The sequence below is a fragment of the Toxotes jaculatrix genome, chromosome 18 (genome assembly GCF_017976425.1).
Source record: "Toxotes jaculatrix isolate fToxJac2 chromosome 18, fToxJac2.pri, whole genome shotgun sequence".
NCBI lineage: Eukaryota > Metazoa > Chordata > Actinopteri > Toxotidae > Toxotes > Toxotes jaculatrix.
The window spans coordinates 12,817,957-12,832,614 of record NC_054411.1 but is presented as its reverse complement, the minus strand read 5'-3'; the positions used below and the strand labels follow the sequence as shown (position 1 = coordinate 12,832,614).

The following is a 14,658-nucleotide window of genomic DNA, read 5'->3' as shown; positions in this document are numbered from 1 at the left end:
AAGCTTGAAATTGTTGTGTAACTTCAGTGAAGTTTTATTTTATTTTTTTTTGACTTTATCATTGTTTTCTGTAACGCTCTCACGTGCAGAAAACACAATCAACCTAGTTTCTGGTTTTACATGATTGTAGCTTGTGTAAATCACAATATACTGATTTTTCAAAAATCTGCAATCAAAATATAATCTGCTGTCTGGCATCTACTCAAAGAAAATCCAGCTAAAGGTTCCTCCTGTAACATGTAGAGCTGATAATTCGGACTACACTCATTGCTAGCCTTACTGTACATAAATAGTTACAGTATATTTGAGAAAAAGAACCAATATTTAAAATCCTTCCATTTTTTTTCACATTAACAGATTACACAAATAAGATTTCTTTTTTTAATACATAATGAAATTTGAGGGAAAAATGCACACAGAAAAAGAAGCACTGTTGAAAAGTTAAGTAAAGCCTGTTTATTAATGGTCAGTTTTTTATAGCGGCAAAAGTGTGTTTAAAATGTCACAACATGTTAACAGCAACAGGCCTTTACGCATGGGGTACTAGAGTTACAAGTAGCACTGCAAGTACTGCATGTCATTTAAAATCATGAGCAACTGTTGGCGTGACAAGATTATGTGCTGTATTTGTTTGTACTAACGCTATCGGTATAAGGTGTGTACATGGATGACTGACAGTGGAAGCATGGTAGATACTACTGAGTCTAAGAGCATGGATGTGAGAGTAGGTGGAAAGATCTAAAACCATCCAAAAGTCGACGTTCTGCATGTATGCCAAATAAATAACTGACAATTATAAAATGCAACAGCTTATATTTTCCATATATCTAGAATTTGAAATCACTATGTGCCCTCTGCTACATTCATTTGTGATTTGCATACATTTTGTACAATGGCATTTCTTCCCCAATCAGAGCACAACTAACAGCTAATTTACATATGCGGTATAAATAGTATATGAACTGTTTTTCATTGCAAATACACAGGGAATGCATGGGGGAGTTTCACTTATAGCTGCTCATATTGGTACTGGACCCCTAGTTTTGGAATTAGCCTCCCTTCCCACCACTGACATTGAGCCAGAGGGTTGAATTGTAGATTTCATAGACACACATTAAATATGGATTAAAATTAAATAAATCATCATCCTGAGTGAGGCTAACCTCAGAAACCACACTGCTTTCCATTACCCAAACAATTCAAAGTAGTAAAGGCAGCTGACATTAAAATGCATAAAGGGTGTATGCCTTTTGGTCTGGGACATACCCCTTTTTGTTTTCCCTTTAAAAATAAAAACAGTAGGACCTGGTGTAAAAAGGCAAGTAGTAATAAGAATGAGGAGAATGTCTTTCTCCAAACATCAGTATCCTTCATGGTTTGTGGAATGAAGACACTTGGTGGAGTGATCGCAGAGAGGGAGGTTTGCAAGGGACAATGGAGCAGTTCAGCAGCCTCCTATCCCTGATGATGAGGGAGCTGCCGTGGAGTTGGTGCTGCTGTTCTGGCCTTTTCCTTTGTGCCTCTGGCCCCCCCTTCTCCTCCCACCTCCTCCAGACTTTGGCTGATATGGAGAGATAAGAGCAACATTTGATAAGGTCAAACTCACATGTACATTTGAAGTTTTTAACTAATTTAACTAATAACTAAGTATTAACACCACGCAACGTGAAAAAAAAAAAAACATTATCAAAACTTCCAGGCTATGAAGTCCACGATGTTGAGATTCTCCACTGTTCTGGTTCATTTTGAATGAACCCATTTTACCTTGTTCTCTTTGTTGCCCACCTTTATCTGAGGGTCTTCATCTCCCTCTCCCTTTGGAAGTCAGCCACGCAAGCAGAGGAGAGGGAGAGAGTGTAAAGAGCGATGTGGCATGACAAAATTAAGAGTTTGGGATGAAATTAGACAAAATCAAGCAGGATGTTATGGGTGGTGGATAAGATGTTGCACAAAAGAAGACACAGAGGAGTTAACAAGTTACACAAGAACAGTAAGAGGGAGGAAATCCACAGAGAAACAGCAGAACTGTATTTTTACAGTGTAGTATTTGCAGCACTTTTTTGGACTTGTGACTCACTGGCTGTGTCGTGTTCGGCCCTGATGACTGTGCTATCGTTGCTACATCGTCACCGGCTGCCGTGGTGCCGTCCTCTTTTCGGAGTGGTGCCTTTTTTGTCGACTGCATTTTGATTTGCGGTGGTTTGGAATTTGACGGCAAATTATTGGTGGACTGCAGCAGCTGACAAGAATTTGAGTCAATATGTGAGATATCAGATATCAGCTAAAAGGCTTCTTACATTCTTCAGTTTCTATATCTCAGTCTGAAGTCCTATCTGGATGGAACATGTTTCAAAGGGGAGTAGGTAAAGTAATTATTAACAAGTTGTATCCTGCATTTTAATCCAGATTTCCTTTAACAGAAATTGCAGATACTATCTTGAATATTTTTCCATCCAAATAAAACTTTAGAACCTAGACAACGGTTGTTATATGGAAAAAAAAAAAATTCACATTTGAATATACCTTAGTGATGGTCCCCACAGCCTTGGTGCGGCCCTCTCTGAACACCAGCCTCTGGTCACAGTGCAGGTACTCAGGAGTCTTGATGAAGCGAAAGTGGACTGAAGCCTTGTCCCCTGTCCGTAAGCAGTCTCTGTTCATGGACAAGATGGTGGCTGTCTGCCTTATGCTGCCACAGTGGACTGTGTGGTGATCAGAGAGAGAAAAGAAAAAGAGACAACAGGAGAAATGAGTTCATGCATATTGAGAAGGCAACAATGAGTCACTAAAATATGCACGTTCTAATTAAGTGCGTCTGTGAGAGAACCATTTTGGAATGATGAGATACTTTGCTGCTCTGTATTTTCATAATTGTCTAGAACTCTTGAGGAAATTATTTTGTGCGAATTTGCAAATTGTCCTGTTATTTGAGGAACATCTCATCATTTAAACCACGCGAGACTTCAGAAATATTAAACGTTATTGGGAAAAACTGGATATAAATCTTCCTCCAAATCATTCACTACACAGGTCACTGTTACCCACCCATGGCCTGGTATCTGGGGGATATCGTAGTGGGATGATGCAGAACCAGGATCTCAGCCTCAAACTCCCAAGTAGCTTGTGGGCTCAGCCTTGGGGACACCATCACCATGCCTTTCCTTATGGTCGAACGCTTGATCTGTAAGAAGAGTCATGTGATAGGAGGCATAGAGGAACGCCAAACTCTTACTATTCCAAACTGTTGTACAACCATTTCTCTAGATTATTTTAAGGCTGCTAAGCAAAACAACACAATTGCTGCTGCTGTGGGAGATGTTTCCCCTCCTACCTTTTTGAGAGCAAAGGAGGCAGTCTGGCCTCCTCTAACCTCCTTCACGGGCATTCTCTTGCGGTGGATTGATTTGACGGCAATAGGGATGAAACTGCCCAGGGGGTCCGGCCCCAGTAGCATGGTATCGTTCAAACGTATGAGTCCACGTAAAGTAGTTCCTGACACTACTGTTCCCACTCCCTGAGATATAAACACAACACAACCGGTGGTTTAGAGAGCATTTTGGTAGACCTACACCTGGCATGATAATTCCACACGGTAAAATGCATTCAGAGTTTGTCAGAGGTCAGAGTACCGGGACAGAGTAGGTGTCGTCGATCTGAAACTCTGCAGGCTGGTCGTCTCGGTAGGAGGTCCTGGAGGAGAGCAGGTTGAGAAACATCTTGAGCAGGTCCATGTTCTCTCCGGTTACATTTGATATCTGAAAGATGGGACACATCCTGGGGACACACAAGACACACAGAGGTTAAAAAGGCGCATTTTCACTCTTATTCTGATCAGACCTGAATCTAGCTATTAGACCTAATACCTCTCTGAACTGAAGTTTGAAGCTGTGACTATGACATCGTCCTTGTTCTGTACCAGGACGGGGATCTTCCTACAGCCCGGGGACTTCAGTAACCTCTGGAGCAGCTTCAGTGTCTCTGTTAGGAGGAAAGCAAAATCACAAGAATTAGAGAGCAACACCTGATAAGGAGCGCAACACATTTGTATTTCAATGTGAGCTTTTGTTAGAAAAGGCAGCCAAACTGCATTAAAAAAATTACAAATAAGACAGGGGACTGACCTTGTAGGATGTTGGCTGGACACATGTCTATCTTGGTTACCACTACAAACACAGGCACATTCAGAGCTAAGGCCAGGCCCAGGTGCTCTTTGGTCATCCCTACGATACCTGCATTACTGCCCACCTGGAAAGTGAGGGAGTGAGGGAATTTTATTGCTATACTTTAACCAAAGAAACAAAAAAATAGTGGTAATGTTTTACCCAAAGTTTAAACATTTCAGTGCATATATGTAGATTTACGTATAGAAAAAAGTAGATATAAAAACAAGAACACAGACAAACTTTCTTTAAAATATATGGCACCAATAATGTCCCAACCCCTCCCCCCAATTCTGACCATGAGCATGCAGAAGTCAGGCAGGTGTCCAGTCATCCCAAACACGGTGGTCTTGAGGTATTTCTCATGGCCGGCCAGGTCTATGAAGGTAATGACCTTGGAGGACTTCTCACAGATTTTAGTCCAGTCCAGACTTCCTCCATGGCTATCGGGTTTGTTCACCACCTAGAGACAAACAGAGAGGGGTGACATTATATTCACAGCATTCACAGTGTCTCCACTTCCATGTGCTGCTTCAGAATAAGGTCAATTCTATGCCAAGTGCTATGCATTGAATGGTCCTGGTGCACTCATACTGTAAGCATGTTGTCATTCCCCAAATCTTTCCTGCATTTTCCCAGTTTATGGGGGACGCTGCCAAGTACTATAACAAGCTGCATCTGTGTCTGCCAGCCTGCTCCAAAGATGGACAGTGGAAAATAATACTTTGAATGTTGTGACACCAAGAACGTATACGAATTTTTCATTAAGTACACATATGAAAGTGCACTCAGAACCATCTTTGTTTCACTTATGAAAGATTTTTTTGTCTGTTAAACACAAAATACTGGAGAGTGACAGAAAAATGAAGGAGAGTGCTGCAATCACTTGGGCTCAAGATACAAATACATGACTTTTCCTGGATGCCAAATCTATATTGCCATTTCCTCTGCTCCTTCACCTCTTGCAGGCTTTTCAAGTTAATGTCAATATTTCATTCAGAACTGTTTTAATTCTTTCACAGTTACTTGTTGTCTTTTATAATCAAGCCAACGAGTGGACCTCTCTGATCTGTCCCCTCTCTACCCCCTCACCTGTCCCTCCTGGTCAAACCCCAGGATATCGTTGCCCACACTGCTGGTCCTGCCACTCTCCATCTCATGCTTGTGCCTGAAGAGCTTCTGGCGGGCAAAGCCCCTGCCATTGTCCAGTTCTCCATGCGTTAACACTCCCAGTAGAGTACTCTTACCAGCATCCACATTACCCACCACTGCAACCCTGAGGGATACAGGAGTACCAAAATATCATTTAAACTGTACTAGGAAAGCATAACTTCCTCACATGTCTCAATAAAGAAAATGGTATCAGTGTAGTTAAAAAAAAAGGTTGACAATCCATCAACATAGTGGAAAATGATGGGAAAAATGGCCAGTCTTTAAAACAACCAAAACTAATCTCTACTGTTTACTTCTCACACAACTTCATCTTTATTTTTTCAAAATTAAAAATAGTAGAGTGTGTCCAAAATTAATTATATACATTTTTTATCTGAAAATCTAGGACCAAGAGGGAAGAAGTGATAGGTGCCCTGCTGAAAAACTGGAAGAAAGACTTCAAGAGAACAATGCTGGAGCTGGTAAGTGAACAGGAACCACGGCTGTGGATATTGTGCATTGAAGTCTACTACTCAAACGTAACTGTAAACCCTTTGTGTTCTCATCTCTGACCACTCACCTGACCTCCAGGAAGTCCAGCTCACCCACACGCCTGCGGATCAGATAGTCACGCACCAAACCGGCAGCCTCGTTGCGCTCTCGTAGTGGGATAAGGTCAGCGTCCAGTTGCTCGCACATAGAGCGCACCGTGGCCACTGAGGCCTCCATATCTTTCTCATCCAGACCCCAGTCACCACCATCTACCACAGAGTGATGGAGGAGAACAGGAGGTAAGTGCATAATTTTACACAAGGGTCCTATGATTTGTATTAACTACACAGACTGAAAAACGGGTAAGAAGGGAAAAGGATTTTCATGTATACAATATAACTTTGTAATTTCAAGGAGATGATGAACAGTCCATGTGTTTCTCACCTGAACCCATTCCAATCACATAGATGGTCTCTCCGCATCCCTCTTCCATCCTGTCCCGCAGCTGGCGAAGTAGAGAGTCATACTGCTCTCCATTTGGGCTAACAAGTGCCAGCTATTGGATTCCAGGGAGGGAGGGAAAGAGGAAAAATTAGACAGAACATTTACCACTAATGCCATTATAACTATGGCTGGTTAACTGTTCTAGGGCTGACATATAATCAAACAAAATCCTTTATCCAAAGACTACAAAAGTTAGTGGTGATTGCATTAGCTGTTGTTGCTTTCAAGAGTGACTGGACTTTAGAGTATGCATCACTCTGAACATTTTTCCTACAGTAAAAAGTAGACCTAAAGAGACTGGGAAGTTCAAAAGCTGTTCTCCATACACAAATACAGCTGTCTCTCCTCCCATGAAACACATCAAGGTTACATGTAAACACAACACTATTATTCCTGCATATATACACCTAAAAAGCTTGGTTATTCAGTAGCATCAGTAGCCTGTTAAAAGTGTTTCAGGGAGCTTACTAAGATTAACCTACTAACACAAGTAAAATAAGACCAAAAGCATTTCTCCCACTACTTCATTCTGTGCAACTGTGAAAGCATATTACGATGTGTGTTTTTATTTTAGAAATTAAACTGACACCACTATAGAAGTATATCATGGTTCAATATCATTGTACCAAAAGGCACATAGAGTGATGTCATATGAAAAATATCTACAGGAGTCAATCAAAGTATAGGTTTATTGATAAAGTGACTACACAGGATATCAGGCTGACACAAACTTAAGTGACCTGAGGCAAAGGTGAACAAGCAAACTGCCTTCCTGATGCAACCCTGTGCAAGGTCTTTATGGGACATGTAATACCACTGTAATGTGTAATTTTACCCTTTCACACACACACAAACATGCTTGCTGTCACTCTTACATCCATACATACAGGTTTACATCATGTCAAAACTCACAGTAGTTGCTCGCAGGCATTCTGTGTTTGTAGTGGTTCTGCAGGAAAACCCCGTCTCGTTCTGTTGTTTCCCTGTATTTCATCAGGCTGTTTGTTTCGGTATCACGGTTGACTCACCATGTCAAGTCAGTGTTTTGGATTGTTCGACCACAGGGTCGTTCGTGTAGCGCTGCCTTGCTTTAGGCTCTGACAGCAACATCAGAAATGGTGAGCTAGAGATACGCTCTGGTGCAATGTGCTGTGACAGATGAGGGCAACTAATGTAAGCGTTATGTTAGGCTAGCGTTAGCCACAACTAGCTATTTAACTTAACGTCAGCAAAAACAGTCCCCCGAGCTCTCAAAACCAGTCGTGTATAGTATTTGGTAATAACGTAGCAACAGTATGGGGCAACATGCGATGTTTGGTAATTACATAGTTATATGCAACAAACACATCATTTATTTCATTCATTCATTCCCAGGAGCAAATAGCTAATATTAGCTTCATAGCGCTGCTAAATTCAGGGCCTATCTTTACCTTGCTAGTAAAGTCAACCCCACGGTCCTCGGGCTCGCCGTTTACCATGTCCCCGTCCTCGAAGCACTCGTCCCCGGCGTCGTCTCCGCATCCTCCCCGGTCCGGAGCAAATATACTCGCGGGGACTAAAGCATCAGTCAGCGGTATGGAGCCCGGGCTTATACCTGGCTCATGCGCCGCTGCTATTGATGCCATTTCTATGCCAGCCTTGCAGTAATAAATTTCAAGCTGTCCCAATTATTGTGATGACGGCTGGCAACCCAACACACATACACACGCATACACATACACTAGCAACTATACCGCAACCTCTACACGCTAACGTTACATAGCCAGCATTAGCTCCGCTTCACACGAGTTAACGCTAAGTCAGCTAAGATCACAACAACGCGCTGTTTAATTATGAGCCGTCAGTTTGCAAAGACATTTAAAAATAAAATTACCAGCACCTCATTCATAACTATGAGGAAGGTGTGGGTAAGCGAGTGTTGCACGCCTTTTTACTTTCTGTTCACCAATAGCGCTTCAGTCACTGAGAATATGAAAGCAGTGAACCAATGCCAGTGAGGGGGTGGTTCATATGATTAGGCCGCGTCCCCCCACAGGCCAGCAGGCCTGCTAATGTTTGGGTGAAGATGTAATCACAGTGTAACGAACACTACAACGATGTAATGCTCTCATGTGGCATTTAATTATTAGAGTAAATGAACGTTTCCCATAGTCAATTTAAATTACTTTTGTCCTGCTCATGTCACAAATCTTAGTGCGTGAAATAATAATTAATTGTGTTGGTAATAATTTTATAAGTTTGTTGTGACAAATAAATACTAGAAATATAGCTCTAGTCTGACCCGAGTTAGTAATCATGTAAAGGGTTGTTAAAATTAAAATCGTTTCAGGCTGTCATGGTCTAAACTATGTGATTTCTATTTTCATTTTTTTGAATTTAAGCGATCAAGTTTATGTAGTGTTGCAGTTCCTCAGTGTGGCCACTGGAGGGCACACTTATGATTTCAAATACACTGTCCACTCCACCCAGTGTCAAAGCAGACACAGTACCATACTAATAATTACAGTCAAAGCGCTATAGGTAAAACAGTCAAAAGAGACAGCTTTCCTTCCTACAGTCTGTCCACTACAAATCATGTTAATGGGGGTAGAAATATTCACAAAGGTAGTATTATTACTGGGCTATTTCTTGACACGATACACAATAAAATGTGTATCATAAACATAGATTAACACTAGTATAGCATGGTGATGAATACTGTTAATGATATCTATAATAAGAATTATAATACATAACATTTCTACAGAAAGAATGCATTTTAATTTGTGTGTGTCTGTGTGTATGTGTGTGTGCTTCCACTTTTTATGTGAAAGGTCTTTGTGTCATTATCTGCTGACTATCTTGAGACTGGTTCTTGGGGTAAGAGGAAGCAGAACACATCTCTGTGCCCCACTGAACTTCTGATGCAAGAATTGCCTTTCCCTTTGACAAGCCCTACTGTTATATCTTCCCAGATACATCATGTAGAGAGATAAACCTTTAATTGAAATTATCTGATGAGGAATGTACATCTCTGTTTGTTGAGGAAGACGTCAGTACAGATTAAGCTGTGGCTCTGTGACACTGTCAATACCTTGGATCGCTCATACATGCCTCTCACACCGTGTTCACAGATGTATTTTCACTCTCATTATTAATGCTGAAAACCAACAGCAACTGCAACTAAATACATATTGTAATCATTTTGTGTGTTTGTATTGCTATCTTTGCACTCCTAGTTCTACTGTACATCTCAAGGGAGACCTAGATAGATAGATAGATATACTTTATTCATCCCTCAGAGGGAAATTGTTAAAACTATCTAACCCAGCCATCTACCACCGAAAAAAAGAAAGTACATGTGTATATATAGATATTTAAGTGGATGTGTGTTTCTGTGTATAATCCTCGTGATCCTTGACAGCTTCTCCTCTTGATTATACTCTAAATTGCATTAGGTTATATTGCATATCTGTACAAGTGTGGGTCTTATTCCCTCTTTGAGTCACAGGAGATGTGTCAGTTGTATGTCATCAGATGAAAGTCTAGCCTATCACTGGCTGTGAGTCAGAGATTCAAAGCATTTTGGGTTTCAACATTTCACTTTGGCCTTTTTCTCTCCTAACTCAAGTTTTCTTACTTGGCAGACAAATCTCAAACGCTGCCATTTGATCCTGCTGTAAGTTACAAGCTATGTACAGTAAGCAGACATTAAGGCTAGTGGCAGTGCCAAATATTTAGCTGTCTCCCTGGCAACAAATACATTTCTATTTTTGTCTGCCACTCTGGCTTCTGTTCTCTCTTGCAGTCAGACACAACACCAAGTTACAAGGTGGCAGTCTCACGTCAACCAATAATCTATCACCAGCCATCCTCACTTCACTAAGATCTGCGATCACTTGTTAAGGACTAAATTAGTTATTTATGGTCTATAACTTCACTTTGAATCCGTTGGTCGAAGTTCACTCATGGTCCGATTGTATTCGCAGTTTAAAATGTCACTCAGGTTGAAGGACCCTCCCACAGTTTATATATTCTCCAGTCAGGCTGCAGAGAGGAAGGGCCCTCTTCGCAGCACTCTTATTTCTCCTCAGCTGAACTCCCTGAATACATCTGCAAAGATGATGACAGTAAGTATCATTTTCATGAAAAAACTGTGCTCCTCCATGTCTTGTAACCTCTGTATTTGATGGCTCAGATAGACAGGCAGTGTTAGGCAATATTTTTAAAGTGTAACTAGCAGCTGGTTGACATTTGCCAACTCATTCTATGCCATGCTGATGTAACTGAAACAGCTGAATTATATGCCCGTCACTGCGTCCAGCTTTTATTTAGAATTTGAAAGTTCTGGCACTGTGGATTCTTTTTTTTCCATTGCCTTTTACGGTCAAAATATTCACTACAGAGCACATTACACTGCACATTAATCACCTTTTAACTGAATCACATGCCCAGGTTTTGTTAGCAGCTGCAAATGCATAGGTAAGTCAGCTGTTTATGTTGTTACATTCTTCATTCTGCGGTAATTTAATCACACTGCAGCAGGAATGCTTGCTAACATTTGTCTGTTTCTTTCCAATCAGGCCTGTCTGAGTCTCAGTATCGAGAGTTGTACACAGTCAGCAATGCATTGCGGTCTCTTTGGACTTATAAAATGAGTAGATTACAATAGGGGCCCTGTATCATTCTGGCTCTTTGCTTGGTCATAAGGGTAAATGTGTTTGAGTGGGGGCAGAAGGCTTAAATCACATTAAAGGATGAAATGAAGTCATCATGTGGAGGTTATAATCAATGCTACTATACAATGACTCTCAAGTTTATCTCTTGCAGTGGACACATCTGCAGTGGTAGTAGCTGTTTTTCATGCAGTCAGTGAATGTCTTCTGCACTGTACAAGGTCTATTTTGTATTTATACTATGCAGATTCCAGCAAGATAACAGTAATTACAGAGTAAAATAATTGTGATTAATAGACATGTTTCACTTGTACATACTTGGACTGTTTCTAGTCTGTTGGTAGCCAGATGTTGTCACTTGATCAGTAAGATTTGTAATGAATCAGCATGTATTACAAAATACAGTGTGCAGTTTCTAATAGACAACAGTGTCTGTGAGAAATGTAGGGTGACAGCCGGCTCTGACCTCGGGCCAGCCCCACACAGCTGCAGCCCATCTCCAGCCCCACACATTTTACAGTTGGACTCTAACATGGAAAGAATGCCGTACGAATGGCCTTCTGCTCCAGCACTTAGACGCCACTCCCTTTCATTTCATTTTCTTTAGATTGATGTTTTAAATACAATTTGGTTTTACTTCAAATTTAGCCTCTCAAGTTCTGCCAGAACTAAAACCAACAAAATGGCAATATTTAGGACTAAGGACTAATTTACAGAGGTGTTCAGGTGAACAGTATCACAGGTTTTCAATGGGAAACTAGGTCATTTCACTCTAGTTCCTGTACAAGTTTGTCTCTCTGGTCATGTTAATCATACTGACCTCGAAATTCCAGCAAGATAAGTAATTTTATCAACTAAATAAACTACCTTTAAAGTTATATTTGGGTGAGAAAGCTGGGTCTCTTGTTGACTGTATCTAACACTGTTAACATTTGCAAGGATTTTTTTTCTGCTCAGAATATGATTTTTCTCATGTCTCATGTCAAACTTCTACTTTAGCACACATAGATAACATCACTGTGAAAAACTGTAAACCCTCTAAGGGCTGCTATTTTTGCATTTGTTACCTTGGTGACAGTCCACTGTTCCCCAGATACGTAATTTGACAAAGTGACAAAAGGTTTAACAGTGATGATCTGTGTTTCACAATCAAATATTAGATTGCTCAAATGTAATGTCCTAATCATAGCACCCCCTGCCACATGTACAGAAGCAGAGAATTTCTGCTGTGTTTTTTTTTTTACTTGCCATCCAGTATTGCTCCTGGTGCAATACTATTCCATTAAACAGTTTTTCAACATTTCTTGCCTCTGCCAAAAAATGACGTAGAGGAAAGGAGCCTTGGCAACGGTGGGACGGGGAAGAACTGGAACCTATGAGCAATCTATCACTAGAAGTATAATTGAAAACATGTGTTTCTAAGGATGGAGCGAGCATTGGAGAGTTGGCTGAGGCTACTGCTGGTGGTGTTTTTTTGCCTGTAGCTGCAATAATAATTGGATCTAGTAAAATCCGGTAGTATTACCACACAATAGTGTACTGTACTGTAATACCACTATCCCATCCTTCTTTTTCTGCACAGGGTATGATCGTAAAGAACATGTCCTTCAAGGTCGGGCAGAAACTGACCATTACTGGAGTTCCCAAGCCTGATGCCTCAAAGTAAGTGCTAATGTGAAACACTGTCTTGATATTTTGAAATAAATGCATCACCGTAAAAGTGAGAAAGTGAATCTTTCTTTTTGGTGTTCAGGCTACATGAACAATAGCTTACACCTGTATTCCACCAACAAATTTCATGCTTGTCATACAGAATGGTGTTCTTTTCCCCAAGTTCAGTCATTTGGATATGTCATTGTTGTCTCCTTTAAATCAAATTATAGTGACATCAGTACCAAGTACGTTCTATAGACATCTGTGTAGGGTATGACGAGGTAGCTGTGATAGTTTATGCAGTTACTGTAAATCATAAGGCTGAAACCTTATTCCCTCAAAGGTTTTATTAAAAGTAGTGACTGCAGTGACTGAACTGAACATGAATTCCGCTCTTTATGTACACACTAACTCGGGGATGGAGGTCAGTTACTTATTACCTTAACTTATTACCTTAAACCTGAATTCCCCTCAGTAATGGGTAATGAAGATGTTAGTTAGCTAATGCAGCAATACAGCTGCTGAGGTTGTCTCTATATTTTCTCTGTGCCACAGTTTTGCAGTGAATATTGGCCCCAGTGAGGAGGAGTTTACAATGCACATCAACCCTCGTTTTAATGCTCATGGAGATGAGAATGCAGTGGTCTGCAACTCTTACCAGGGAGGCAACTGGTGTGAGGAGGTCCGTGAGGGAGGCTTTCCTTTCCAGCAAGGAGAGGAGTTCAAGGTGAATGTGTGTGTGTGTGTGTGTACATATTCTAGCCCTGCATATGTGTCTGCCATATGTAATCTGTCCCATTCCTCTGTCTCTGTCTGTCTGTTAGTGACCTCTGTAGGACAATTTGTGTCACTGTATCTCTGGTAACCTGACCCTAATAATCTGAGCACTAATTTATTAACTCACAGAGACCTATGAGAACTATATGGAGTTATTTTTCCTCAGATAAATTATTTTACGGTATTTATAATGATGTAGTGTTAAGTATTAAGATCGAAATGGGATGGAGGAGAAGTTCAATATGTGACATCTTTGTCTCCATATTTTTGCTGCTTTTGTCTCTGTCTCTTGCTCTCACCCCTCTGTCTAGATCATCATTGAATTCACCCCTGCAGAGTTCCTTGTGACTCTCTCAGATGGCTCTGAAATCCACTTCCCCAATCGCATGGGTGCGGAGAAGTACTCCTTCATGAGCTATGAGGGGGATGTTCACATCATCAGCATTGAGATCAAGTAAACCTCCACCCTCCTGGGAATTGATGGATTGAAATTCTGTTTTTTAATTTTCCAATTCGTCTGAAATTAGGTAACATTTTGCCTCAGCTTCAAAATTCCTGAATACATGTGGTACCAGCCTTACATCCTTATCACATATTATCATTTTTAGCACGAATTTAGCTTGTTGATGTGCAGATGCAGACATTAGAATGGAAGATGGACAGATGAGATATGCAGAGTCATAGTATTGAGATGTACTGCACACCCTTTCTGCAAGACTTTACAGCGCTTCTAACTGAAAAACAAACCAAACATAAAGTAGTTCCAAGCCCATGTTATCTGTTACTTGTTTTGCAGTGTTTTGTTTAAAAGTCACACATTAAAAGACATTCCATATTTGTAACTGAGTGTAATGTGTGCCTGTAACAACACGTATTAAAGCATAGCTAATTTGAAAAAAAAAAAAAACATGGACTTTGGTTATTTCATAAATAGCCAATTGGGCATTTTCTCCTGTATGAAATTATTTTGATTTGATCTCTCTTAACAGATGCATAGTCCTTTTTAGCAGCACTGTCACTGCCCTCTCCTCACTTACGTAAGTATACAGTATTTACATGCATATTCTGTGCCCTCTGCTCAGGTACACAATCATGTTGTCTGTCAAAAAGCCCCTTCCTCACCCAGAAAAAATATTCATGACCAATTTGGGACACTGGTGGCATCACATGTTTTCTGCAGATTCGTCAGCTGCACATTCATGCAGCCAATTTGCTGTTTCACCATATCCCAAATAGTGTACTATTGAATTCAGATCTGGTGACTG

General features: G+C 40.7%; 2 protein-coding genes across 4 annotated transcripts; one reads left to right on the top strand and one right to left on the bottom strand.

Moving 5' to 3' along the window:
* Positions 1 to 428: 428 nt before the first annotated feature.
* gtpbp1 (GTP binding protein 1) lies at positions 429 to 8,191 on the bottom strand. Of its 3 annotated transcripts, XM_041062459.1 has the most exons (14): positions 7,739 to 8,191; positions 6,249 to 6,360; positions 5,893 to 6,073; positions 5,253 to 5,436; positions 4,459 to 4,623; positions 4,122 to 4,245; positions 3,864 to 3,978; positions 3,630 to 3,774; positions 3,332 to 3,514; positions 3,046 to 3,181; positions 2,524 to 2,702; positions 2,078 to 2,239; positions 1,765 to 1,815; positions 429 to 1,561 (listed from the first exon to the last, which is right to left on the bottom strand). In XM_041062459.1, the coding sequence occupies exons 1-14, from the start codon at positions 7,931 to 7,933 to the stop codon at positions 1,445 to 1,447; spliced, it is 2,049 nt and encodes a 682-aa protein (XP_040918393.1). In that variant the 5' UTR covers positions 7,934 to 8,191; the 3' UTR covers positions 429 to 1,444. The 3 variants fall into 3 exon arrangements, with proteins under 3 accessions (XP_040918393.1, XP_040918391.1, XP_040918392.1); XM_041062457.1 differs by lacking the exon at positions 1,765 to 1,815; XM_041062458.1 differs by lacking the exons at positions 1,765 to 1,815; positions 7,739 to 8,191 and adding an exon at positions 7,221 to 7,711.
* A 2,097-nt stretch (positions 8,192 to 10,288) lies between these two features.
* lgals2a (lectin, galactoside-binding, soluble, 2a) lies at positions 10,289 to 14,358 on the top strand. The gene is made up of 4 exons (XM_041061672.1): positions 10,289 to 10,417; positions 12,546 to 12,625; positions 13,172 to 13,343; positions 13,705 to 14,358. The coding sequence occupies exons 1-4, from the start codon at positions 10,409 to 10,411 to the stop codon at positions 13,849 to 13,851; spliced, it is 408 nt and encodes a 135-aa protein (XP_040917606.1). The 5' UTR covers positions 10,289 to 10,408; the 3' UTR covers positions 13,852 to 14,358.
* The last annotated feature ends 300 nt before the right edge of the window (positions 14,359 to 14,658 follow it).